The sequence below is a fragment of the Oryx dammah genome, unplaced genomic scaffold, assembly GCF_014754425.2.
Source record: "Oryx dammah isolate SB20612 unplaced genomic scaffold, SCBI_Odam_1.1 HiC_scaffold_17, whole genome shotgun sequence".
Classification (NCBI taxonomy): domain Eukaryota; kingdom Metazoa; phylum Chordata; class Mammalia; order Artiodactyla; family Bovidae; genus Oryx; species Oryx dammah.
Window position 1 is genome coordinate 13345553 of NW_024070201.1, and position 25289 is coordinate 13370841.

Consider the following 25289-nt stretch of genomic DNA (forward strand, 5'->3'; position numbering starts at 1 on the left):
CAAATTTTATTTTCTTGGTTTCCAAAATCACTGTGGACAGTGACTGCAGACCTAAAATTAAAAGACGCTTACTCCTTGGAAGTAAAGCTATGACAAACCTAGACAGCATATTAAAAAGCAGAGACATCACTTTGCCAACAAAGATCTGTATAGTCAAACTCTGGTTTCTCCAGTAGATGTATGGATGTCAGTTGGACCATAAAGAAGGTCAAGGATCAAAGAACTGATGCTTTCAAACTGTGGGCTGGAGAACACTCTGCAGAGTCCCTTGGACAGCAAGGAGATAAAAGCAGTCAATCCTAAAGGCAATTAACGCTGAATATTCATTGAAAGGACTGATGCTGAAGCTGAAGTTCCAGTATTTTGGCCACCTGATGCATGGAGCCAACTCATTGGAAAAGACCTTGATGCTGGGAAAGATTGAAGGCAAAAGGAGAGGATGGCAGCAGAGGATGAGGTTAGATAGCTTCACTGACTCAATGAACATGAGTTTGAGCAAATTCCAGGAGATAGTGGAGGACAGAGTCTGGTGTTCTACAGTCTATGGGGGTCTCAAATAGTTGGTCATGATTTATCGACTGAACTAGTCCTTTAATCTTTCCTATTAATAATATAAAAACATATTAGTTCACACAGTATTGTACATTATTTAATCTTAAAAATCTGTATTATTATCCCATCTTAAAAATAAGACTCAGAGATTTAGAGACTTGTCCAATATCACATGGCTAGGACTTCTGATATCAAGATAAAACAGACAGCAGATGCTTCATTCTTATCTTACATCAAATATATAAATAATAGACAAATATGTATATACCTTAAAAGGAACCAAGTAGAGCTATCCTCAGAGAAGGAAATGGCAACCCACTCCAGTATTCTTGCCTGGAGAATCCCACGGACAGAGGAGCTTGGTGGCTGCCATTTATGGGATCGCAGAGTCGGACACGACTGAAGTCACTTAGCAGCAGCAGCAGCATAGCTATCCTCAAAACAGGAAGGTAAACTCTTGGAGGACCATAAACTATGTGTGAGAAAATTGTATTCTATATAATGAGGCTATGAGAGCTGGGACCAAGAATCTGGATATAAGGAACAGGAGATCTAATGCAAGAATCCAGGCATATATTAGGAAGCACCTGCCTCTTAGGGAGTTATTCTAGAGCACCCCTTCCATCAAGGTAAGGCCAGATGATGAGTGCTTATCATTAGAACATGAACAGAAATAATGTGTATCATTTCTGATAGAAGGAAGTTAATAAGCAGAGTGTAATCTTTCCTCTCTCTAAAGAATCTCAGAGCAACAATTTAAATTTCCCTTCCAGACTGGAATACTGCTTCTCAACTGAAGACACAAATCTGGACTTCTAACGACTGGGTGACTGGAAGCAAATTTGGGATCTTAAGCAAGGAGGTAATGGAAATGGATGAAGTCACTGAGGAGTAGTAAAAACCAAAACCTAAAAATATAGAGGGTATAAAGAGCAGAAGCCACTGAAGGAATTAATAAGCAAACTAAATCACAATGGTTTCCTTACACAATTCATATCATATTATATTGGCTGTTTTAAATGCTTATAATTAGACCAGTAAACCTACAGATGGCTTTGTTCTTTTCAAAAACATTATTTTTCTACCTTGATTTCAAGATTTCTAGGACATGAACCACTCTTCCCCTTTAAATACAGCAAGGAATTCCACTCCCTTCTCCCATCTACCCCACAAAAGCCCAAATCTCTCATAAAGGAAGTTTCTTAATTCCTGCATTATCCCCTGCAGGTAAGCCTACGCTCACAGCTTTCTTGGCTATTAGGAGTGTGGGATTAGAGAAACTCTGTAATGCAGTTGATCAAGGCTCACCAATGGGAAAACCTCATAAGACTAGTGAGATTGAGACCCTATGGATAATTTATAATTTAAATTCTTACCTGTAGCCAAGTGATCTTAAGCAATTAAAAGTATAAACTGAGCATCAGTATTTCCACCTAATTCATAATTTGGGGGTTGGTGATAGAAATACACTGCTTAGAACATAACATGGTATTCAGTAATTGGCAGCTTTTATAATTATGTTTAAGAAGAGTCCAAAACAGAACTTTTTATCTACCATTGTTGAGAGTTTTCAGAAAGGAGCAAATAGCTATAAGCGTACGAATGAAGAGTGGTTTCTCACAGGATAGAGAAAGAGTCACAAGATTCACACTCAAGGCCACAACACAGTGAATGTTTTACTAGATATTAAAGTTTAAAACCACACAGCTAAACAGTCATGTTAACTTTACCACTAGGTGGCAATGATACTGCTGAATTTCACTGACAAGGTTAATTTTAAAACTGAGCAAATACAGAAATTCCAAGATTTTCAGTGCATATTTTCATTTTAGAAAAGTGAAAAATACTTTTATATACAATTTAATTTACACCAGAACGTGTAATTATCTGATTCAATATGTATGCTAATTTCTGATGCTTTCTCTTCTGTTTACCGAGGCAATTCATGCAACAAACACAATTTTAAACAATTGTCGACACAGGTAAGTCTTTTTTAAAAATCTGAACATACATCATAAAGAGAACAGAAATTATGGAAAGCTACAAATATTTCTGAAACTTTAGAATTCACTTTAGAAAGCTTTAGAAAGTCACTACAAAATGCAAGTGTTTCAGTGAAAAAGTTAAAACATTTCAAAAATGAATTTTTTAAAATTTAGGGCCAAAACTTTAAAATTACAAATGAAATTAATATTTATATAGGCAAAGTCTTTCAATGCCTTGAGTAAACCTACACTGTTAAACAAGTATCAAAATTCTGACAAATGAAATACCATTTTACAAATGTCAAAATAATAATGATGAAATTCCTTAGAATCTGTCACTTTCCATAATTATTTCTGCTTTCCTCATAATAGATAATTTATGGCTTATTAAAAATAAAAACTTTTTCATTCTTTTCACATCATATAAAGGAGAAATTATCACCAAACTTTTCAAATTATAACACTTTCAAGTATACAGTAAAAAAAGAAAAAAAACTTACAAATACCCAAAATATTCCCTCACATACAGGTGGGTGCTCACATCACCATATGTAACATTACAAAACCTGTACTATAATTAGATGAATAAATACTAGACCTACATTATTAATTATCCAATTAATAATATAATAAGATCCAATTAAAACAAGTCTATTTATTCCCTTTTTATAAATAACCTAAAGTTCCCCAAATTTTCACCTGTTTCTACAAATGAATAAGTCAGAATATCAGCTTTCCAATAGTTTTCTAAGTTTTCTAGCTTTCAAAGTTAGCAACCACTTCCTATATTTATTTCCAGAGAAATCTCCCCTCTAAAACAAAGAAAAGCAAGATTCCTAAGTTATTTTATTAATTCACAGATCAGTTTTCTCATTTTGAATTATTATAGATCACTCATTCCATCACTGTATACAAATATACAAATAATCACTTAAGATGGCTAGCACAATAAAAGATTACTGTGGCTGCCCTCACACAACAAACAAAAGATTTCAGGAAAGTGCTCTACCTGTTCACTGTTACCTGTAACTTCTGCTAGAAAATTTATGGAATACCACTGTAATGGAAGGGATAATTGTAGATCTATGAAAGTGAATACATATGCATATGTAACTTACACCTATACAGAATCAGCTTCTGATTACACAAATAAAGGGACAGATGCTACAAAACACATAATCCTTAAACCACTTCAGATATATATATATATATATATAGTATCTATATTTCACAGGGCTGTGTCTGAGAACTCAGAACACCAAGAAAAGCCATATTGCAAAGAGGTCAAGAGTTACACAATTATCAAAACAATGCTAACACTGATATGCCATTACTGACTTGAGTTTGCCATCTTTTGTTTATTTCTGATGGTGGCTCGAAGTTTACGTATCACCAGTCTATCAGGCAGAATCATATCACCTTGTTGTTCTAGATAATCCAATAAATTCTCAGTCCATTGGAGAGCAGCTGCATGATTAATATGTTTCTCTGGAATCAGTTCTATTTCCTCCTCCTCATTTTCACTGGATTCATCTGTGTGACCTTGTGCTCTTTTGATGATTTCACTGTCAGTTAAGACTTCATAGCCTGGTTCAGTACTGTCCACTTCAAGCCATTTTTCAATGTTCTCAGTAGGCACATTTTCCAATCCTTTGGTGTGTTGTAAAATGGTAGCGATGGCAGCCACTGAGATATCTTCTTCATCAAAGTCCAGGCCTTCTTTCTCCTCTATGGTAGGGAGAATCTTCTTCCATGCTCTGCTGATGGTAACTGGCTTTACTAAATTCCATGCCATTGCTATTTCATAAAGTGCATCTAGTAGAGTTAGCTTCTTCCAGAATGATCTCAGGTCATTGCCTTCTTCCAAGTTGTTCTGGAGAAGACGTGCTCTGTAGTTTCTCTTCATTGTACCTATGACTCCCTGATTCAAGGGCTGAATCAACGAAGCCACATTAGGTGGTAAATATTTAGCAAATATTTGGCCATCATCTGACCTCAGGACGTTTTCATTTGGATGTGTTGGTGAATTATCCAACAAAAGTACAGCCTTTTCTTGCAACCCTTTGGATCTTAAGTGCTCTCTTACTTGGGGCACAAAGATCTTATCAAACCACTGTCGGAAAATGGAAAGATCCATCCATGCGCCTTTTTGGCTGAAATAAGAGACAGGCAGGTTTGAGGTGTCAGTTGACTTGAAGGAACGAGGTTTCTTTGCTTTCCCCACAATACAAAGCTTAAGTTTGTGTAAACCTGTTGCATTGGCACAACACATGATAGTGACTCTTTCTTCCATTGACTTGTGCCCAGGGACTGTGCATTTACCTTTGATTACCGAAGTCCTGGAAGGCAGGCATTTCCAAAACAGTCCAGTTTCATCTGCATTGTAGATTTGCTCGGGCTGCAAATTCTCTCGTTCAATATAGTCTCGAAAGTTGCTGCAAAAATCCTCCACAGCAGTCTCATCTCCACTTAATCTTTCGTTTCTAATATTGATCTCTCTAATGCTGTGCCGCTGCTTAAAACGAGTTAACCAACCGGCAGAGGGGTTAAAATCACCATCCATTCCCAAAGCATAAAAGAAGAACTCTGCCCTTTTTGCACAAATTGGTCCAGACACGGGATTCCCTTTTGCTCTTTGCTGGTTGAACCATTCTAGCATCGCTTTGTCCAGTTCCTCATACATGGATGGTTTCATAGATTTCCTCTTAGCCAGAAGACTTGTGGAGTCTGAACTGCTTGCGTAAGTTATGATCTTTTCCTTATTTTTTCTTATATCTCGAACTGTCGTTTCGCCAATTCCATAAATCACTGCCAGTTGTTTGGAAGAACCTCCATCTTCAAGTTTCTTTATTATATCAAGCTTATCTTTAATGGTCAACACCACACGCTTCCGTTTCCCTGACATGGTGAGGCTGTGGGACTGTTCCCACACTCACACGGAAGCAACCCACAAAATTCTGCCTACTCTCACTGACTCACTTTAACACAGCCTTACACAGTCACTCTTTCAACCTCACCAGGAACCCGGTAGCCCTGACCCCGTCCCTAGCTGGGCTTGGCTGGCGGAAGTTTCAGGGCTCAGGCCTTTAACTTTACTTGGACAGCAGAGGAGGCCCAAGTCACCGCGGATAATCCGGATTACAAACATTTGTTTTATTCCTCCAGAGGACGCGAGAAAGACTATCTCCCCATCGCGACCACAAACCTCCTTCAGGCCCAGATCGCGGGTCAACAGCCGTCACTAACCCCTGCCACACCCCAAAGTTACCGCCGAGAGCGGAAGAGTCAGGGAGTCGGGGACTGGCCCCCTTCCCCAGAGGGACGTGACGCTGGATTCCTTCCCGCAGCCAGACCTTTATACAGCAAGCCCCACTTCCCCGCGTCGGGCTTACTTAGTCTGCACAGTCCTCCCGGCCCCGCACAAGCCCGCCGAGACCCTCTCCCAACCTCAGTCGGAACCAGGACCCCTCGGCAGCGCCCTGCCTAACGAGCGGCAGCCGCTCCTCCCACTAGCGCACGCTCCCGGAAGACGCCCCCTCCCGCCATGCGGCCACGCCCATCGCCCCGCCCAGGGGCGGGACTTCCCTTGGCGCCCGGAAGGAGGAGGAACGTCTCCTGTCTGGACTTGGGTACCTGGGCGGAGGCAGAGGCGGAGGCGGAGGCTGGGGAGGTTTGCAAGGTGAGAGCGCGGGGGCGGGGCGGGCTCCCTCGGGGCGGGGACTCGCTTTCGCTCCGGCTGCTGAGGGTTTGTTGGAGGGGCGGGGGAAGCCGCGCCTCGCAGCCTGCAAGCGGGAAATGTTCCCGCGGGTGCTCTCGGGCTGGGCGGGGCTGCTCCCTGCAATGCGCTTCGCTCCCCTCGCGCGCCGTGGGGGCCCGCCCGCTCCTTCCGCGAAGGGGAAGTGGGCCGGCCGGATGCGCGGGACGCGGAGGGTGACTTCGCGCGGTTCTCTGATCTTTCCAGATTCTGGTTTGTTTTCTGGGGGTCTGTGACGTTCCGCTCGCTTTCTCGCCGAGCCGTGTCGGAGGGTCCTGGGTCCCAGCTGCGGCGCCCTTCCCATCAGGTGGCGAGGGGCGGGCGGGCGGGCTTGCTGCGCCAGGCGTCTGTGTCCCGCGGAGGAGCCAGGTTTGTATCACGAGATACAACCAGAGTGTCTGGTGTTGTGCTCTGGTGTTAACTCCGAGAGGCTCTGTTCCTTCCTCAGCCCCTCAGCCCTGCTTTATTTAGCGAACCGTCTTCAGGGTTATAGATTTCGTTGAATGCTATAGTAGTCCGGGATGCTAGCAGGTAGGATTCACTCTGTGCGAAATTGTGGAATACTGAAGCGTGAGCCTAAGTGGGGGACATTGGCTTTTTCTATATATTTCTTGCTATTTTCCTATTTCTGTCGTGTAGTGCTGCCCCGTTTAGTGGAAGAACTATGATACATTTGTTCCCAGCAATATGGTAAAAGCAAAAAAAGAAGGAATCATATTCTGTAGCCTTTAAATCATGTATTACTCTGGCTTGCTTAGATGTTCCTTTCATCAGATTGTGAGCTCCATAGGAGCAGAAACCGTGTCTGAATTCTTGAGAAACGCCACAGCTCCGAATTGGTGCTAGCACGTAGTGTATGCATTCAGTGCTTTGGTTTGTTATGGTTTCCTCTCCAGACCGTCATACAAAAGGAAACCTTAAGGAGGGGTGATGTTTTTCAAATAGAGCACATCCCTTCTGGTAGAAGTTCCACTGCCCTTCAGGTTTTTAATTTTTAAACGACCACCTACATTGTTCATAGGGCAAGCGGATGATTCTTAGAATGAATCTTTTTTGATAAATTAATCTCAAAGTCTAGAATAAAGGATGTTTCTTCTGATGAGAAGTTCAGGTAGCATCAAAGTACCCCCTTTAGGTACCCCTGTGTTAGAGAAAGAGCACAAGGCTTACGGGTTATCGCCCTGACATTCTTTGGCAGACAAGATAGTATAGTATGTGCATCTTAAGTGGTTTTAACCATGAAGCACGAAGATGTGATAGTACTGATCATCTTCATCCACTTATTTAATGCTTTCTGTTTGGAGCCTCTTGTTTTTCTCTTTGCCTAAAAGGTAAGGTATTATTAAAACTTAGCTTAAACTTTGATTTCAGGAAATTGAGTGTATACTCAGCCTGTACAGAAATTACATCCATTTGCCTGGACTGTTTTGTGAGTGAATTCTAGTGCTCAAGAGTTGTTTTACCCATCAACCTTTCATTTGTCTCCTCAAGTTCAGTTCACTCACCTTTTCCCTCTGTCATCCTTTTCTCCCCAGCTCACAAAGTAAAAGTATCCACAATTTTAAAAAAAGCCAGCCATAATCAAATTATCTTTTTCAGTGACAGAATTTGGACATTATTGACATAAACAGCAGTTTTGAAATAGCAAAGAGGCCCTGGAAATTTGACACTTGGCCAAATGAAATTTTATTTGTTTATGTAAAGTTTGCCTCCTCAATATTCAACATTGAAGTTTTCCAAAATCAATTTTTTCTCACCAGAGACTGCCTTTCTTTGGAATCTTTACATTTGGATTCAATGGGGAATCCCTTAAATTTTGTGATCAGTGTCATCAGTAAGGTGGTAGAGGGAAGCCTTCAAATTTTCATCTCTGTTGCACATTCTTGTTTTGAGTTTTGGATAAATAATTTATAGAAGTTTCTGGCCTAACTCATGTGCTCAATTACATAATTTAAAAAGCATGTTTGTAAACTTACTCAGACTATTTTAATGATTATTTTCTGGAACTAAAATTTAGCATGAATGAGAGGTACAATAATGACTTTTTGAAAGCATAACTTTTCCTACTTTGTACAAATATAATATTGGCAGCAGTCATTGTGTAACGCTGGACTGGGAATCAGAAGACCTGGTTTCTAATCCCTGTTCTGTCACTAACGAGCTGTGTGATCTTTGGTAAGTCATTTAAAATCTATGTCCTTGGCTTTGACTTTTATAATTGAAGATAGATAATATCTTTCTTCTAGGATCATTGTCAGGACTTTAAAATATATCTGAAAATGCACTGAAAATTGCTGCACATAAAGGGTGTTTTAATAGCTTAACTCTGTGGCAGTCACAGGTATTTGTATAGTGTGACTTTCTTAGTTGTTTCTACCATCAAGAGTCACCTCTTGATATGATAAATAGCTGTTTTGCACATGATACAGTTCTGTAAGATAAACATCTAGTGTGTATGAAACTGCTTTTGAGTACTAATAAAAATGATCTTTTAATGTTCCTACTGCCCATTCTTTAGTGTATCTGCTGAGGCCATATTTGTCTTTGGTTTTCATACTTCTTTTCCATTATTTCTCCCAATTCAGAGAGATTTTTATAAAACAGTCTTACCTTCGTATTACAGTGAAAAGTACATATACAGTTAGCTTGTGCAAATTTATAACTGTGTGCTTAAAAAATACTTCTTTGTACTGTTGCTGCTGCTAAGTCGATTCAGTCGTGTCCGACTCTGAGACCCCACAGACGGCAGCCCACCAGGCTCCCCCGTCCCTGGGATTCTCCAGGCAAGAACACTGGAGTGGGTTGCCATTTCCTTCTCCAGTGCATGAAAGTGAAAAGTGAAAGTGAACCCGCTCAGTCGTGTGGGGACTCCTAGCGACCCCATGGACTGCAGCCTACCAGGCTCCTCCACCCATGAGATTTTCCAGGCAAGAGTACTGGAGTGGGGTGCCATTGCCTTCTCCAACTTCTTTGTACTACATGGCTTCAAAATATAACCTACATAATTTACCTAGTGCTTAATAAAAAGAAACAGTAATCTGTTTAAAACTTGAAAGAGAAACTGGGTGGACATATTTGGAAGCACTATAGTGTACAAAAATCCATACTTTGAAAAACAACATAGAGATCTTTTAAAAAAAAGAGTACAGTTTTATTCTTTGCTGATTTTAATACAGATCTTCTATAAGATGCAATCTGAGTGTAATTTCAGATAGCAGAATATTTGGTCTATGGACTAGAATTTGTTCAATTACTATTACAATGCCGAATGTATTTTGTAGCAGTTACTGTCATAAGATTGCCTATAATATCTTTTGTATAGTCTTAGCAACTGTTGTTCTTATTTTGTGTGAGTTGTTACCATTATAGAAGCAGTTATGCTGTCTTATAACAGAATCTGTACAATCAAATAGGTGATATCTCTCCCCCACCAAAAAAACGTTAGCATCCTGGGGAGCCATAAATTTGGTTCAGTAACATTTCCATTGCTCAAAAAAGATGTGACATTCTAGTTTTGAAATTACTGTCAGTTTGTAGCACATTTAAAAAATATCCTTAATAGTAGTTGGTCTTCATCTTTTCAAACTGGATTTCATTTCTGGAAGCTGGTAACAGTCCCTTCTGACTAGGACAAGTGAACAAAGTGGATATTTAAACCTCTCTTTGGAATAAAAACCAAAGTGTAAGTATTTTCATATTTTTTGAAACTGTGGTTTTTAGAAAATTTCCAGAATATTCTGTGCCATCGTAGAAATATTGAAACTATACAACCTCATAAAGTGATTTCTTTAAAGGAGATAGCACTCAGTTAAATACATATGTTCTTACATGAGTATTTTGAGGTCATCTCATTGCATTGTGATCATATTTCTCTTTTTCTTAGCAGCCATAGAAGTATGTATGTATGTGTATATTTATATATATATATGTTACTGTTTTTCTAGTTATCTTGCCTCTAATTGTTCCTTTCTACTTGTGGATGATTTTGATGGTGCTCCTGGTGGCTCAGTGTTAAAGACTCTGCCTGCAATGCAGGAGACCCAAGTTCAATCCCTGTGTCGGAAAGATTCCCCTGGAGAAGGGAATGGCATCCCACTCCAGTATTCTTGCCTGGAGAAGCCCATGGACAGAGGAGCCTGGCAGGCGGTAGTCCATAGGGTCACAAAAAGTCGGACACAGCTGAGTTACTAACACTTTCACTTTGTTTCACCCCTTTCTGAGTCAGAAACTTAGAGCATTTGTTTTCCTTCCAAATACTGTGCTCTGTTTCGCCATTCAACTGTTTTCTCACCTGTTATTGGATTGTTAGTAAGTTTTCTATTGGATTATGTTGTACCTTTAGTTTTTAACGGTTTAAGCCATTACCATTTTACTGAAGTATATAAAGGCTGAAATCTTAGTAGATAAGTTATCGTTCAGTTTTGCATCATTAACTTTTTTTATGTTTATTACTACTATACAACTTTCTTCATACATATGATTAATCTTTTGTGTTATAATTCATTTCTCTGTTCAGAATCCTTCTTTGCTTATGGGAGGAATCGTTCTGTAATGCCACCCTACTTTTCTATATCAGTCCCTTTTTTTCCAGCATAAAGCCTTTTTTCGTGTCTTCTTGGTCATACTTATTTAATAAACGTGTTTGTTCTCAGTGCCAAAATTTTGACGTTATCATTTTTTCCTGCCTGAAATCCCTTTTTCTTTCCTTCTCTCTGTTGAAATTTAATCAACTCTTCAGAGGTGTATCAGGTCATAGCTGTTCAACAAAATCTTCAGTGAAACACTTGCTGTTCTGATCTTCCTGCATCTTTACACTTTTATTGCAGTTACTTTTTATCACTCATTTTGTACTAAATGAATTCTACCTAGTATTTTTCTTAATTATTATGTTTCAGTGTTTTATCTGTGTATTATCTACAGTGTTCAGTGTATTATCTACACATGGATAATAATTGAAGAACAAGACTATGATTTTTGTATGAACCTCTTTCCTTAAAACATATATAGCATAATTCAGAACAGATGTTCATATGATGCTTTCATAGATGTTCAATAAATTATTTGTTGAATAAGTATTCTGCCATCTTCACTCAGTTATTTCATGTCATTTTACCTTTGTGAACATTTAATAACATCAAATAAATATAGTTTGTACCATAAATGCGTTCATTGTTGTAATCTGATTGTCATTATGATATTCCTAATAACTTTATTTTATAGAAGCTTAAATGAAAATGGTACATGTTAGAAGATATGAAACAAGGAAAAATTCTAAAACTCAAGGGCATGAACAGAAATCTCGAGTCGATTGGAGGCGGACTAAAAGAAGTGTCTCGCAGTTATTCGAGAGTGGTGATGAGCTTGAGAGTGATGAAAGTGTTGACAGTATTGAAAGTGTTGACAGTATTGAAAGTGTTGACAGTGACGAAGATCCTGACAGTAGCAAGGGGTCTGATCACATTAAGAAGCCAGAAAATGAAAGAGAGCTTAAATCAATTAATGTTGAAGGTGAAGGAAATAGTAGTAAGCATCTCATTATTAACACTGACAATAGTTCAACATATGAAGAAGAAAAGAACAAAACTAAACATGGAAGTATTGACTTAGCAGATCATGAAAAGGGTTCAGGTCAAGAGGAGGGTGATCTCAACAAACACACTGGACAAATAACAGAGGAGGATTTAGAAGAAGAACACATCAAGCGAGGGAAGAGAAAAAGGATCTCTGTGATGCGTGACAGTGATGAGAGTGACGACAGTGAGGAGAGTGACAACAGTGATATCCTAGCTGGGAAAGTGGGTGTTAAACGTCCACGCAGAGTGGTCGAAGATGAATGTTCCTCAGTGGAGATGGAGCAAAACATTCCTGAAAAAACTTCAGCCACAAGAAAGCGAGAACAGCTGCAGAAACTGAAAGAACTCTCAAAACAGAGATCTCGTCAGAGACATAATAGTAGTAGAGATTTTGAGGTGTGTTATATTTTATTGGTTTTCTTACTGTTTTTAAATTTTTATTTAAATTATTTAACTTCTATAAAAATCAAAGTGCTGAGTCTGTTCTCTTTTGCAATAATTCTAGAATTTATTTTTTAGTCAAGTATCCTTGGGCATGTTTGATTGCAGTATTGTATCTAATAATATTTTATTATGAGCCTCATTCCTTCACTCTTTTTAAAAATTAAGATTTTGTTTTGTCTGACTTTTCCCTATTTTTATTTCTACTTATAACCTTAATGTCCATTTTAAACATTTTATCACTTACCAGGGTATGTTATCTTTTTCGTAATTTCAAAAGTTTAACATCTAACATGACAAGGCTTTTTTCAACCTTAAAATATGAAATTATTTTCTACCGATCATTTTTTGTTTCACATTTGATCTTTTAATTTCATATCCATAATGACAATTTTAAAGGTACACTTTATTAAAAGGTATGTTTTAATTTAACTAGGACTCTGAAAAGAAATCCTCCCCCAGCAGTGATGTTGAGGAGGAAGAGGAAGAAGACAGTGATTATGAATTTGGTGAAGATGGAGATCATTATATTATTGATGGCTTTGTAGTACAAGATGAGGAGGGTGATGAAGAGAATAAAAGCCAACAAGGAGAACAATTGACTGCATCACAACGGAAATCAATAAAACAGAATTCTCTTTGTAAGTTAAATATCAGATGTTTTCTCACTTATTCTAATTATTATGTCAAGTATTGAATCAGCCTTTTACTATCATATTCTAAATCTTTGTTTAGGAACTATGGTTTCATTTTCAGGTAACTTTGTCTATATAATAATAGTTTATTCTAGTGGTTTGTGAGAACCCTTTAAACTCTTAAAAATAATAGAGAACCCTAAAGAGCTTTTGTTTCTGTGGGTTATATCTATCAACATTTACCATTGTAGAAATACAAAAGAGAAATTTTAAATATATTTATTAATTAAATGACTTAAAATTCTCATGTGATAAGCTCATTACATGTTGAAAAAATAACTTTTCCCAAAAAATGAGAAGAATGGCATTGTTTTACATTTATATTTACTATCTAGCCTAGTACAAGGCAGCTGGATTCTTGTATCTGCTTTTGCATTCAGTCTGTATTGACATTAAATTAGATGAAAGCAATTTTGTTTCGTAGAAGTAGATAGCTGGAAAAAGGGTTGTTTTTAAAGCATTTTCAAAATAATTGTGGATAGTCTCACTGACACTGCACCAAAATTCAACAAGTTTCTTAAATAACTTGTTCTTAAGTTTCTTAAAGATTAGTTGCAGTTTGGAGTCTGAAGGCATATAAATGAACTTTTAGTACTTACATTTCACTCCATTGATATGTCTTTCAATTTGGATCTTTTACCCATTTATGATTTTGTAACATCATGCATTGGTTTGGAAAATATTGGTTCGCTGGTTATGTGAAAGTGAAGTCGCTCAGTCCTGTCCAACTGTGACTCAGACAAAGAGCTACATGGTCTGTAGCTCGCCAGGCTCCTCCGTCCATGGGATTTTCCAGACAAGAGTACTAGAGTGGGTTGCGATTTCCTTCTCCAAAGGATCTTCCCGACGCAGGGATTGAACCCGGGTCTCCTGCATTATAAGCAGATGCTTTACCGTCTGAGACACCAGGGAAATCTATATACTGGTTATATCTCTCTCTCTTTAGTCACTCAGTTGTGTCTGACTCTTGCAACCCCATGGACTGTAGCCCACCAGGCTCCTCTGTCCATGGGATTCTCCAGGCAACAATACTGGAGTGGGTTGCCATTTCCTTCTCCAAGGGATCTTCCCAAGCGAGGAATCGAACCTTCTTTACCGACTGAGCTATGAGTGAATCTTCCATATTTTGACACGTTTCACTACATAATATTTTAAAAATCACATTCATTAATATCACCACCAGTATCATCAAAAAATTCTTTAGGTATTGGGAAATGCAATTGTCAGGCTTGTAGCAAATACAGGTTTTTCAAAATTCTGATTTCTGCTCAAATACCAGTTTTTATCTTCGGTAACAAACACTGTGAGTTCTTGAAATGACAGATTTTCTTTGTTCATTTTTGATAAAATATTTGGCAGATGCCTGAATAACCATAGTTGGTCAACAGTTCTTTCAGGTAAACTTGGTATTTCAAATATACTTGAAAAATGAGGCTCCCAACTTAGTTTTAAAAGACATATACTCAGATTCATGACTTAATAGAAATGGTAATTTTTACTGCTTCATCAAGGACATTTTTAAATAAAGTAGCTTTTTTACTGAATGCATAGCGATGACTATAGTGATTACTAATAGCTTGATTCCACAGCCGTGATTCATGTTAAGGGGCCAGCTGCCTTATCCGTAGTTACTTTTGCACCATCAGTAACAATGGCAAAATGGCAAAAACAAGAGATAATTATCTTAATATTATAGCTTTGACTTCACCAATCCCCCTAAATGGACTTGGAGACTTACAGGGGTCTATAGACCACACTTTGAGAACCACTGGTGTTATCTGGACTTTTGAAGTGTTACATAGTGAAACCTGTCAGGAAATGAGAATCAATTAAACTTACATATAATAAACAGTAGGACCCTAAAATATTAGGGTGTCTTTAAATGTGTATATTATTGTTCTGATCCCTATAATTGTACATAAATTTAAAGACTGTTCTTATGATGTTTTACAACTGTGATATAAATAGGATGTTAGATGAAAACTTTTTTTTTCCCCTTCAAGAATGCATATTTCCAAAAGGCATTTAAAAGGCATGTTTACTAAAGTTCAGTGTAATATGATTCAGTTTAGATACTGTGATTTAAATAAAATAGTAGATTGAGGTATGATTTAAATTTCAAGAAAATCAAGAAACCAGTTACAGAGATGCCAGTAATAGGTATAGGCATCTGTATGTTGAACATTAATGACTGTTTTCCTTATATCAGTAAGTACTGGTTCACATGCCATCAGGACATTTGAATCTCAGCGAAAGTCAGGAGGTGTCCCGTCATTCTGAATATTAGTATGTAGGATGTGATAGAATGTTTACGGAGAGATACCTACTCATAGGGGCTTCCCTGATGGCTCAGTGGTAAAGAACCCACCTGCAATGCAGGAGATGCAGGTTCAATCCCTGGGTTTGGAAGATCCTCTGGAGAAGGGAATGGCAACCCACTCCAGTGTTCTTGCCTAGGTAATCCCAAGGACAGAGGAGCCTGACGGGCTACAGTCCATGGGAGTTCCAAAAGAGTCAGACATGACTTAGTGACTAAACAACAACCACCCACTCATAGCCACTCCAAATAAAAGTCCAGCACATGGAAAGTATCTTAACTCTCTTCTCTATCCTATACTTTTATGCTTACCTTTGGTTTTTTAAGGGAAGTTTTAGATTTACTGAAAAGTTGAGTGGAAAGTACAGAGAGTTTCTAGGTAACCCATCACACACAGTTGCCCTGTGATTAACATCTTGCATTATCTTGATGTATCTGGTGTAGTTGATGAGCCAGTATTGATAATTGATACATTATTAACTGTAGTTCATAGTTTGCATCTAGGTTCACTCTTTGTGTTGTACATTCTGTGGGTTTGAGAAATGTATAATGATGCAACAGGTATCCACCATTACAATATCAGAACAGTTTCACTCTGAAAATTATCCTGTTCTCCACCTAATCATCCCTCCCTCCCACCCCTGAACCCCTAGCAACCACTGACCTTTTTAATGTCTCCATAGTTTTGCTTTTTCCAAAATGTTTTTATCATGGGAATCATACAGCATGTAGCCTTTTCGGATTGGCATATTTCACTTAACAATGCATTTAAACTTCCGCCATGTCTTAATGTGCATGATAGCTCATTTCCTTTTATCACTGAATAATATTCCATTGTATGGATGGACCACAGTTTGTTTATCTGTTCACCTGTTGAGGGATGTTTTGGTTGCTTCCAAGTTTTGCCAATTATGAATAAAGCTGCTATAAATATTTGTGTGAAAATTTATCTATGGACGTAAGTTTTCAGTTCATGTGGGTAAATATCAACGAACCCTGTGCTTGTTTTTAACACTGAGCATCTCCACCTTAGAAGGAGATGTACCTCATTTTTATGCAATACATTTTATCTTTTGTGTTCTTAATTGCAGCTTTTCCTTCTGACTCTGTCCTCACAATCTCCCTTTTCTCAACTTGCAACCCTTGAGTTGTCATGTTCTTCTATTAGCTGTTATTCTAAACTTATCTTTTTGTTCAGAATTTCCCAATAACTGCAAAGCACTGTACTTAGACTGTTATACCCATCAATCCAGTGAAATTGCTCTTACTAAAATTAGTGACAACTTTTAAGTTGCCAAAATGCTCTTTGGTCCTTGTTAGCCTGATATTGCTGTGTGTTTTGCCACTAGCCATCGACAGTTCTCATTTTCACTGGCTTTTTTTTTTTTTTTTAGCTTCCTGTCTTCCCTTTTGTAATAGTGCATTCCTGTTTTTCCATTTGCCATGTAAATATTGATGTTTCTAAAGGTTCCATCCTCACACTGCCTTCATTTTACTTGTGCTTCAGGCAGTCTCTGCCCCGTAACTTCAGCCTAATCTCTGGGGAGGTTACCAAGCTTTTATTTCCAGCACAGACTTCTCCATAGTGTAAGGCCCAATTTTTTAATCTTCTTACTGACCATTTTCATCACGGTGTCTTTCAGACACCTCAGACTCAATATCTACAAATCTAAATGATTAAGAGGGAGCATAAGGAAGTTTCGGGGTGGTGATATAACTTGTGTTTTTGATTGTCATGGTGGTTACACAGCTTTGTGTTTTGGTCATAGAACTGTGCACCAAAAAGAGTGAATTTTATGGTATGTGAAAAAGTAAAACTCAATAAAGAAATCCAAATGGCCATCCCCACTTTCAAAAAATAACCTAGGTGGTTAATCAACTTCTCTTCTCTTTGTAATCCTAATACACATTAGACCTGTTCACACATTATAGGAACTTACTAGTTGGATGGATGGATGATTAAAATAAACATATCAACTGAAGGTTCCTGAAGACAGAAAAATGTTAGGTATTACCAGATTTATTAAAACATCAGAGGAAAAACAAGCTACATATTTGAAGATGATAATTTCTGACTTGGTTAATGTTTTTAATACTTACTAGTGACTGCAGCTTATGAATATAGTTAGTATATGTAGTTTTTATATGCCAAGGGATTATGTTCTAAAAGTTGCTGTAAATTAATACCTACATTAGAAAATCAAAATATGTTTTCTCATTAAAGCAATAATCTGTCAGATGAATAATGAACACAGTTCTCTGACCTGAGTTAGGTTGGTATTCCCAGATTCAGTCTACCCTCTGCCTCAGCCTCTATCGGAACACTGGTAACTACTCATATTCAGTGTCTGATCAGAATTTGGGAGAGACATTTCGTAACTCCAAATTCAGTTCTCAGTTGAGACAATCAGTGACATATGCAATTTTACCTTTTTGAAGAGAACAGTTCTACTATAGGACAACATTTTCTCCCTTCCTTGCTGTCTGCCGTTCGGCTCTGAGAGGTATTTTCACCTGTAACACTTTAGAATAGTTTCCTTCCTATTGTATGGTTGAAGGACTTAAAGATAATCAGAGTATTTTCCTCTTATTAACCCCTATTATTATTGATTCATATTTATTCTGAGACTGCAACTCCCAGAAAAGATACCAAAGGAAGTAGAGGGATGGACTAGCAGTGGCTCAATGAATTCCAGATCTGTGTGGTTCACATGGTAATCTTACACACAGGTAGAGAGAGGGGAACACCTCCTGATTTGTAGATATTAAAATTACATTATTCTTTCGGTACTCTATCATAGGTTCACAGTGACAGAGAACAAAGTAGTAGGTTATCAGAGTACATCTCAGCCTCCTAGTGCCTTGGTAGAAAAATACTTGCTGGATTACTGGAAGTTAGAGTGAGTGAACATTAACTTGGTCTCCACCCAGCAATTAAGCAGAATCATTCTATCAGTACACTGCGTAGGACTAAGAACAATCTCACAACCATTTATGTTAAATATTAAATCCTCTCCTCTGGAGAATTTCTCCTCTTGTTCTAAGATAAATAAAAAGTACCTGTAAAATCATGGCACAAAGGAAAGGTGATGTTACCCTGAAGACCGAAGCGAAGAAAATGCTCATGAAAAAATGTTTCATTAAAGGAAACATAAGAAAATTGTACAAAGCATTTGCCTTGCAGTCTTAAGAAAAAGAAACAGGAAATCATAAGGAGAGAACAGTTTGAGGTGAAAGGGAAGTAGTTAAAGATAAGCTGCCAGAAAATGAAAAATATAAAATCAGAAATGAAGTATATATTGGAAGCAATGAGCTTCCCTGGTGGCTCAGACGGTAAAGCATCTGCCTGCAATGCGGGAGACCCGGGTTTGATTCCTGGGTTGGGAAGATCCCCTGGAGAAGGAAATGGCAATCCAGCACTCTTGCCTGGAAAATCCCATGGATGGAGGAACCTGATAGGCTACAGTCCATGGGGTCGCCAAAGAGTCAGACATGACTGAGCGACTTCACTTTCACTTTCAGAGAGCCAAGTTAGCAGTTTAGGAATCTCATCAATAATATGTAGGTTAAACCCAAGAAGTTTCTAGCGTAAAGAGAAAAAACATTTCTGCAGAGAAGATAACATAAAGGAATAGAAATAAAGACACTTTCACAAATTCTTAGCTGGGAAAATACATAACACATGGAAATCTAAAGAAAGAAAATTATATAACCTTAGTGAGATATGTAAAAGGAAATTTGAGTATACTGAAAGGCTCACCTTGTTTTTGGATATAAAGATATGCAGATGTGAATTCAAAGGTATGACAGAAGAAAATATAACTTGAGTTGCCAAATGCACCTGTTTGTGGCAGATTAAAGAGGCTCACATCCTAAGCTGATGAAAAAGATTTTCAAATAGGCATATGAAGGAAATATTTCAAACAGGCATATGAAGGAATATCTACAAGAGTAAGAAAAAAAGTTCTCTAACCATTAGAGCTATAAAAATGGCATAATATTAGGTGCCATATTAATGTGTTCATATATCAAAAGAAAATAATTTCAATAGATTCTAAAAAAAGTACTTGATAAAATTCAATGCCCACACCTAAATTTTTAAGTCTTAAAAATAGTAGTATAAATATATGTCCTTTATATAACGAAGAATATTTTAGCCAAAAATCCAACATTGTAATGAAGCGCCAAAGATATTCTCTTTAAAATAAAGAACAAGACAATAATATTTCCTACTTTGTTCTAGATGTTTTCAACAATGCAACAAACACAAAAGTAAAACAAGAAATAAAACTACAGGAAAGGAAAAGACATTTATTACTGAACATAATATGACTGTATATACAAGCCATCAGTTTCTGACTTACTTAACCAAAGATAGAAAAGTTAAGAGAAAGGATGTGGATATATTGAGAGCAGGAGTAGATACAGCATCTATTTCCATATTTTTCCTAAGTTCTTTTTTCTCTAAATAGAGGGACGCTTGTTAGAATAGAGGAAAGGTTCCTTTTATTGCTCTGCACCTGCCCTTTTACACTGGACTCATCTCCATTTGACATGAAAGTACACCAACAATCCATGTGCCTCTACTGAACAGAATACTTACAAACCTCTCTTGGTTCTGGAAATAAACTTAGCATTAGCAAGACCACATCCTCCTCAGGGTTAAGGGAGAAAGCATTCAGTGCCCAGGAATTTGCAATCAGTATCTCTCTCTCCAACTCTGCAATTTTCCAGGAATCTCATGCTCCTTAGAAAAAGGTCTCGAGAATGATTAATGCACAATAAATGTGTAAAACTCAATAGTTTTCTTATATACTGTCAATAGTTATTTAGAAGATACAATGTGAGAAAATTCCATTTACACTAGTGAACAAAATAGTTACTAGGCCTAATCTTAAGAAAAGCATAGCTTTAAATGTACAGGAATAAAGTTTACTGTGGAATAGAAAAGGAAATGTGAGTAAAAGAGATAAGAATGTTTATGGGAGATATTAATAATAAATTATACAAGAAGTTATATCTTCTTAAATTCTTCATTCAGCTTTGTGAACACAGCCTTAAAGTTTGCTTGGAAGAACAAATGTATGAGAATAAATAACATTTTCAAAGCACAAAATGAAGTAGAAGGACTTGCCCCCACCAGATTTTTATAAAAATAATTATAAAATTTCAGTAAGTAAAGGAATGTAGTACTGACGTGAGAAAACCAGATCAGTAGTGGGAAGGTCAGATGCTAAACAAAATCTTAGCATATATGTGAAATGCATGATATAGGATGCACAGAAAATCGACAGAATGATTAAACTGTCTGATGATTGAATATGGGGGAGTTGATTACCTTGTAAAAATAAAGATGCCTAAACATGAATATTGTTGGTTTTCTCCTGCATCCTTTTGAATTTTTGTTTATAATCAAGGAGGAAAGTTTTAAATAGTATTTCTGGGGTGTCCTATAGAAGCCCATCCAATATAGGGATTAAAATGATGGGAAAAGCTCTGGAGGAGTCAGGATTTGACTCTGCTTCTGTCTAGTTGTGTAAGCTTAGTTAAGTTATTTCATCATCATGAGTGTCCTAAGATAAAGGATTAATCCTAAAATAAAGGATTTGAATTTTCTTCAGTTTCCCCATCCAACTCTTACATTACGTGTTCTGAAGTATGAAAAGATCAAATCTAACTACCATGCAAAACAACGTCTTTGTAGGGGATTGTAACATGAAATCTAGAGTCAGGTTGTCTGTTCCAGCCTTGGTTCCAACATTTACTGGTTCTGTCATCTTTGGAAAGTTTTTCATCTTCTCTGTATCTGTTTCCTCAATGAGAAATAAACTGGGAGTATTGGTAGTACTTTGTAGGTTTGTTGCCAGAAATAAAGCAATGTATGCAAGTGCATAAAATGTTGCCTGGCCTTTACCTGCTCAGTAATATTTTTATTTCAACTTGAGAAAAAATTATGCCAGGAGCGTAATTCCAACACCACCTACCCATCCATTGAAGCACAATGAAATCAAGACCCTCTTTCTGACCCTTGTGAAGGAGATTCTGACACATATTAGTAGGAAATGCGTGCTGTGTTTAGGAGAAGAACTCTTCAGATGATTCTGCTTCTCTGCCCTCTTGTTTTACTCCCAATCTTAAACACTATTAGCACTATCTTTGAAATAGAGCATCAGTTATTCAAACTCTATAACAGGTGAGTAACACTGGGCATTAGCATATTTAAGACTGGTAAATTCAGTGGAATAAAAATTTTAAATTCTTTTTCAGTTTTTTGATACTTAAATGCATGTGAAGGAGGGTCCATTTGATTTTTTTTTTTCTCAACACAACAGTTTCTATTTCCAGAACAGCTTTCAACTAATTCAGTTTGGGAAGTGCTAGACAGAGTTTAAATTCATTTTAACACTCATAAATCAAGCATGTACCAAAAATATACTTTTATATCCAAAGGTGGATGAAAGTCTAGTCAAAATTGAATTCTGTTAAGCTGCTGTTTCATTTTCCAACTGTATTCATAAATGGCTATTGTTAGTTGTTTTTTTAATTTTCAATTAAAATTAGGCCTTTAAAGCCTGAGGTCCCCAGTGCAAATATATGCTATTGTTCAGTAGTTTTATTACTGCTTTATTTTGGCCGCTCTAGCACCTCAATAAGGTGTTTTCTTAAAGATGGTTGCATACTAAAAGTTTCCCTGGAGTCTAAAATAAGATTTATGAAACCCTTTTAGTAACTAAATTAAAAGATTTCTTCATGTTAAATTTCATCTTCGTTTTATTTCAGCTGAAATCAAAGTCAAAATCACTCATGGATGTTAATGCTATTGATCGGTTTTATTTGCTCTAATCCCTTGTTGAGCATGTTCTACTTTTCTGTTAATGTCTTCACAAGGCCCAGACCAGGGACAGGTGTTCTTTGATGACAGTTTGGATCAAGGAAGAGGTTGTGTTTGACAGAGAACATTTCCACAGCCATAGTAAACCTTGACCCAAGAGAAATGGGAAACAGTAGGAACCTTCTCTTATCATTTCGCCTGACCCACCACAAGAGACGATTCCGTGGACCAAACTGAGTTGATGGGAAAGTAGGCTTTTACATTTGGCACGAAAAAGAGAAGACATAACTTTTCTTAATTGATATGGAAAATCCTAAATCTGTGGCATCAGAAAGGATATTGAGTTTTTATAGCCATTGTGGTTCTGGCTAGGGTAGCAACTTCCTGTACAGTTTCATATGTAACATGTTTTAGAGATAAGGAATAAGAGAGGAGTTCATTCACATACTGAGCAATCTACCTTTAGAGGTTTTCTTCCTTGCTGTTATTGTCAAGTTGATAATTAAATTTGAGTGCATAGAGGATGATTTTTATTTTTTTCCACAAAATATCTTAATATTTCCTAAACAGTTTTCCCTTAATAAGTTTGGAAAGTGAAGATGATTTGAAATAAGAACTTGAAACTTTGCATTAGAGGTCAGTAAATCTGGAAAATGGAGATTTTCTTGGTGACTGCATAAGTCACTGAGCCAGCTAGAAAATTAGAGTAATTAAGCAATTTCATTTTATAGCATTAATTTCTTAGCCTTGGAGAAAGGAATCCATTGTATTCAGATAACTTTTTTTCTGCCAGATTCTAATATTTATTTTAAACTAATTTCAGATTCTTTTGGTGACCACTATACTCACTTTGAAAGAGTTGTGAAGGCTCTTCTGATCAATGCTCTAGACGGATCTTTCCTGGGAACATTATATGGTAAGTTAATAATATAAATGGAACAATCAGGGTGTGTTTTTTTTCCAATTTTTAAACAATCTCATTGTTCTATATGTGTATGTGTATATTAAATAAAACCAAGGAGATCCAATCTCAAGGCCCTCCAATTGTGCACTCTAGGATCAACTACACCAAAAGTCCATTCACATCACACACTTGGTTCGTGTTTATTATTTGTAATATGTGAAAGTACAAAAGGAATATTTTCTCTTTCCTTTGAGAGTTCACAGTGAACTTGAGGATATAGGGCATATATTAATAAAGCAATAGGGTACCTCAACACCCATGCATTGTCCCAGCCTAAGCTCTAAGCTCTTTTAATTTCACCAAAAGTTATATGCTTTTTTATGCCTTTGTGCCTTGCTGTTTCTCATTAGAGTATAATCCCTTTTTACTGTAGATTTTCTGAGTAAGTGTAATTTCCACTATGAAAGTTATCTGTGACCCACTTAAGTAATATTTCTCATTCCCTTATCTATGCTGTTATCCTGAGTGTGGTGGCACTGATATATATGCACTTCTCAAATGTATTGAAACTGTATTTTTGCCTTCCTCCCTTCTTTAAGAGTGTGGAAAGAACCATACTTGCTATATACATACCCCTTGCATCTAGCTCAGAATCTGCCTCTTAATAAAGACTATAAATAATGCTGAATATCTACCTACATGCCGAAGCAAGCTTTCATTCAAACTGTATTGAACAAATATCCATTGAGTGTCTACTAAGGGCCAGGCAATATTTGAGAAAAACTGCGGGAATATGGCAGTGACTATATGACATAGACAGATCTTGCCCTTGTGTTGCTTAAAGTCTACTGGGAGAGACAGACAATGAGTAAACAAAGATATGATGTCAGCTAATGGCACCCCACTCCAGTACTCTTGCTTGGAAAATCCCATGGACAGAGGAGCCTGGCAGGCTGCAGTCCATGGGGTCGCTAAGAGTTGGACATGACTGAGAGACTTCTCTTTCACGTTTCACTTTCATGCACTGGAGAAGGAAACGGCAACCCACTCCATTGTTCTTGCCTGGAGAATCCCAGGGATGGGGTCGCACAGAGTCGGACACGACTGAAGCGACTTAGCAGCAGCAGCAGCAGGGATAAGTTCTTGAAAAATTGTAAAACAGGATAAGGAGATCAGGAGTATAGATTTCTGTGTTAGATTGCTCAAAAAGGTCCCCCCAGTGTTACCTTGTGAACAGAAACCTGAATGAAGTGAGGGAGGAAGCAACGCATGAATCTAGCAGAGAGCGCAGCAAGCGTAAAGACCCTCAGGAAAGAATACGTTTGAGGTGTTCAGGGAACAATTAGAGGGCCTGTGTGGTTTCTTCCATTCCCTAATACTCTGATGGAATGATTTTCTTTAACCTTACTGGTTTGTTGTTGTTGTTGTTTTTTAATGTTTCTAATCAACCAGTCAAGTATCTGCTTAAAGCTATGGGAAGAAATCCTTAACTATTCCATTATTTAAATATTTTATAAGGGCAAAGTGATTGTTTTCGTTGTTGTTGTTATTGTTCCCCTGAACAGATGGCACCAGGCAGAAATCGTACGCACAAGATATGTTGACTTCTCTTTATTATTGGGATAACGACTTTGTTCAGCCTCGTCTAGCGCATTTAGTCTCTACAAGTCGTTGGAAAGAGCAATACAAGGTATACAGTTTTATTTGTTTTTGAATCTCTGGTTGAGGGTGGGGTGGGATAGGAGTGAGAGTCTTCTTGGAATTTCAATAACCAGTCACACTTCTTTAATTAATCTTCTAAATTATTAGCATTTTTCTTTGTTAGATAATCAGCTTGTTTCTTGTCTCTTCTAAGGCTATAATTGTTTTAATCATTCCCACTTGTTATATCTATCCAATAATTAAGTAGTTATAAATGATAACTTTAAAACATCTCTAGGGCTTAACCCATCTGGTAAAATGAGGAAATTGTCTCACAGGCTGTTAACTGTTGCAGTGAAAAAGAGCTCCATTGTTAAAGAAGGTTGAGAAACAGTAGGTTTAACTTAACTGCTGGAGGGCTTTTCAAGAAGCATTATGTAAATCGTCAAGAGGGCAATATAGAATATAATACTTTCCAAATTTGTGTTTTACTATGAGGCTCCTTTTCTTCATAAAATACCTATTATTACCTTCTAGGATATTGGTTCCCATAATATAATTAGGGAAGCCCTGACCTACATGGTCTTTGACATCC

At 37.4% G+C, this 25289-nt stretch overlaps 2 protein-coding genes across 8 annotated transcripts in view; one reads left to right on the forward strand and one right to left on the reverse strand.

Moving 5' to 3' along the window:
• Positions 1–2203: 2203 nt before the first annotated feature.
• On the reverse strand, positions 2204–6122 carry JRKL (JRK like). Its single transcript, XM_040257886.1, has one exon. It carries the CDS (start codon positions 5440–5442, stop codon positions 3868–3870), a length of 1575 nt encoding a protein of 524 aa, XP_040113820.1. The 5' UTR covers positions 5443–6122; the 3' UTR covers positions 2204–3867.
• The window catches only part of CCDC82 (coiled-coil domain containing 82), a 34454-nt gene continuing 15281 nt past the window's right edge, over positions 6117–25289 (forward strand). The window contains exons 1-6 of one of the 7 annotated variants that reach the window (XM_040257883.1): positions 6117–6216; positions 8383–8466; positions 11512–12260; positions 12742–12946; positions 22973–23065; positions 24619–24743. In XM_040257883.1, coding sequence (XP_040113817.1) covers positions 11520–12260; positions 12742–12946; positions 22973–23065; positions 24619–24743 — 1164 coding nt within the window. In that variant the 5' untranslated portion in view covers positions 6117–6216; positions 8383–8466; positions 11512–11519. Of the gene's footprint in view, positions 6217–6416; positions 6661–6681; positions 8467–9198; positions 9974–11511; positions 12261–12741; positions 12947–22972; positions 23066–24618; positions 24744–25289 lie in introns of those variants that run through there. The other 6 variants (XM_040257879.1, XM_040257880.1, XM_040257882.1 and 3 more) reach the window with 6 other exon arrangements.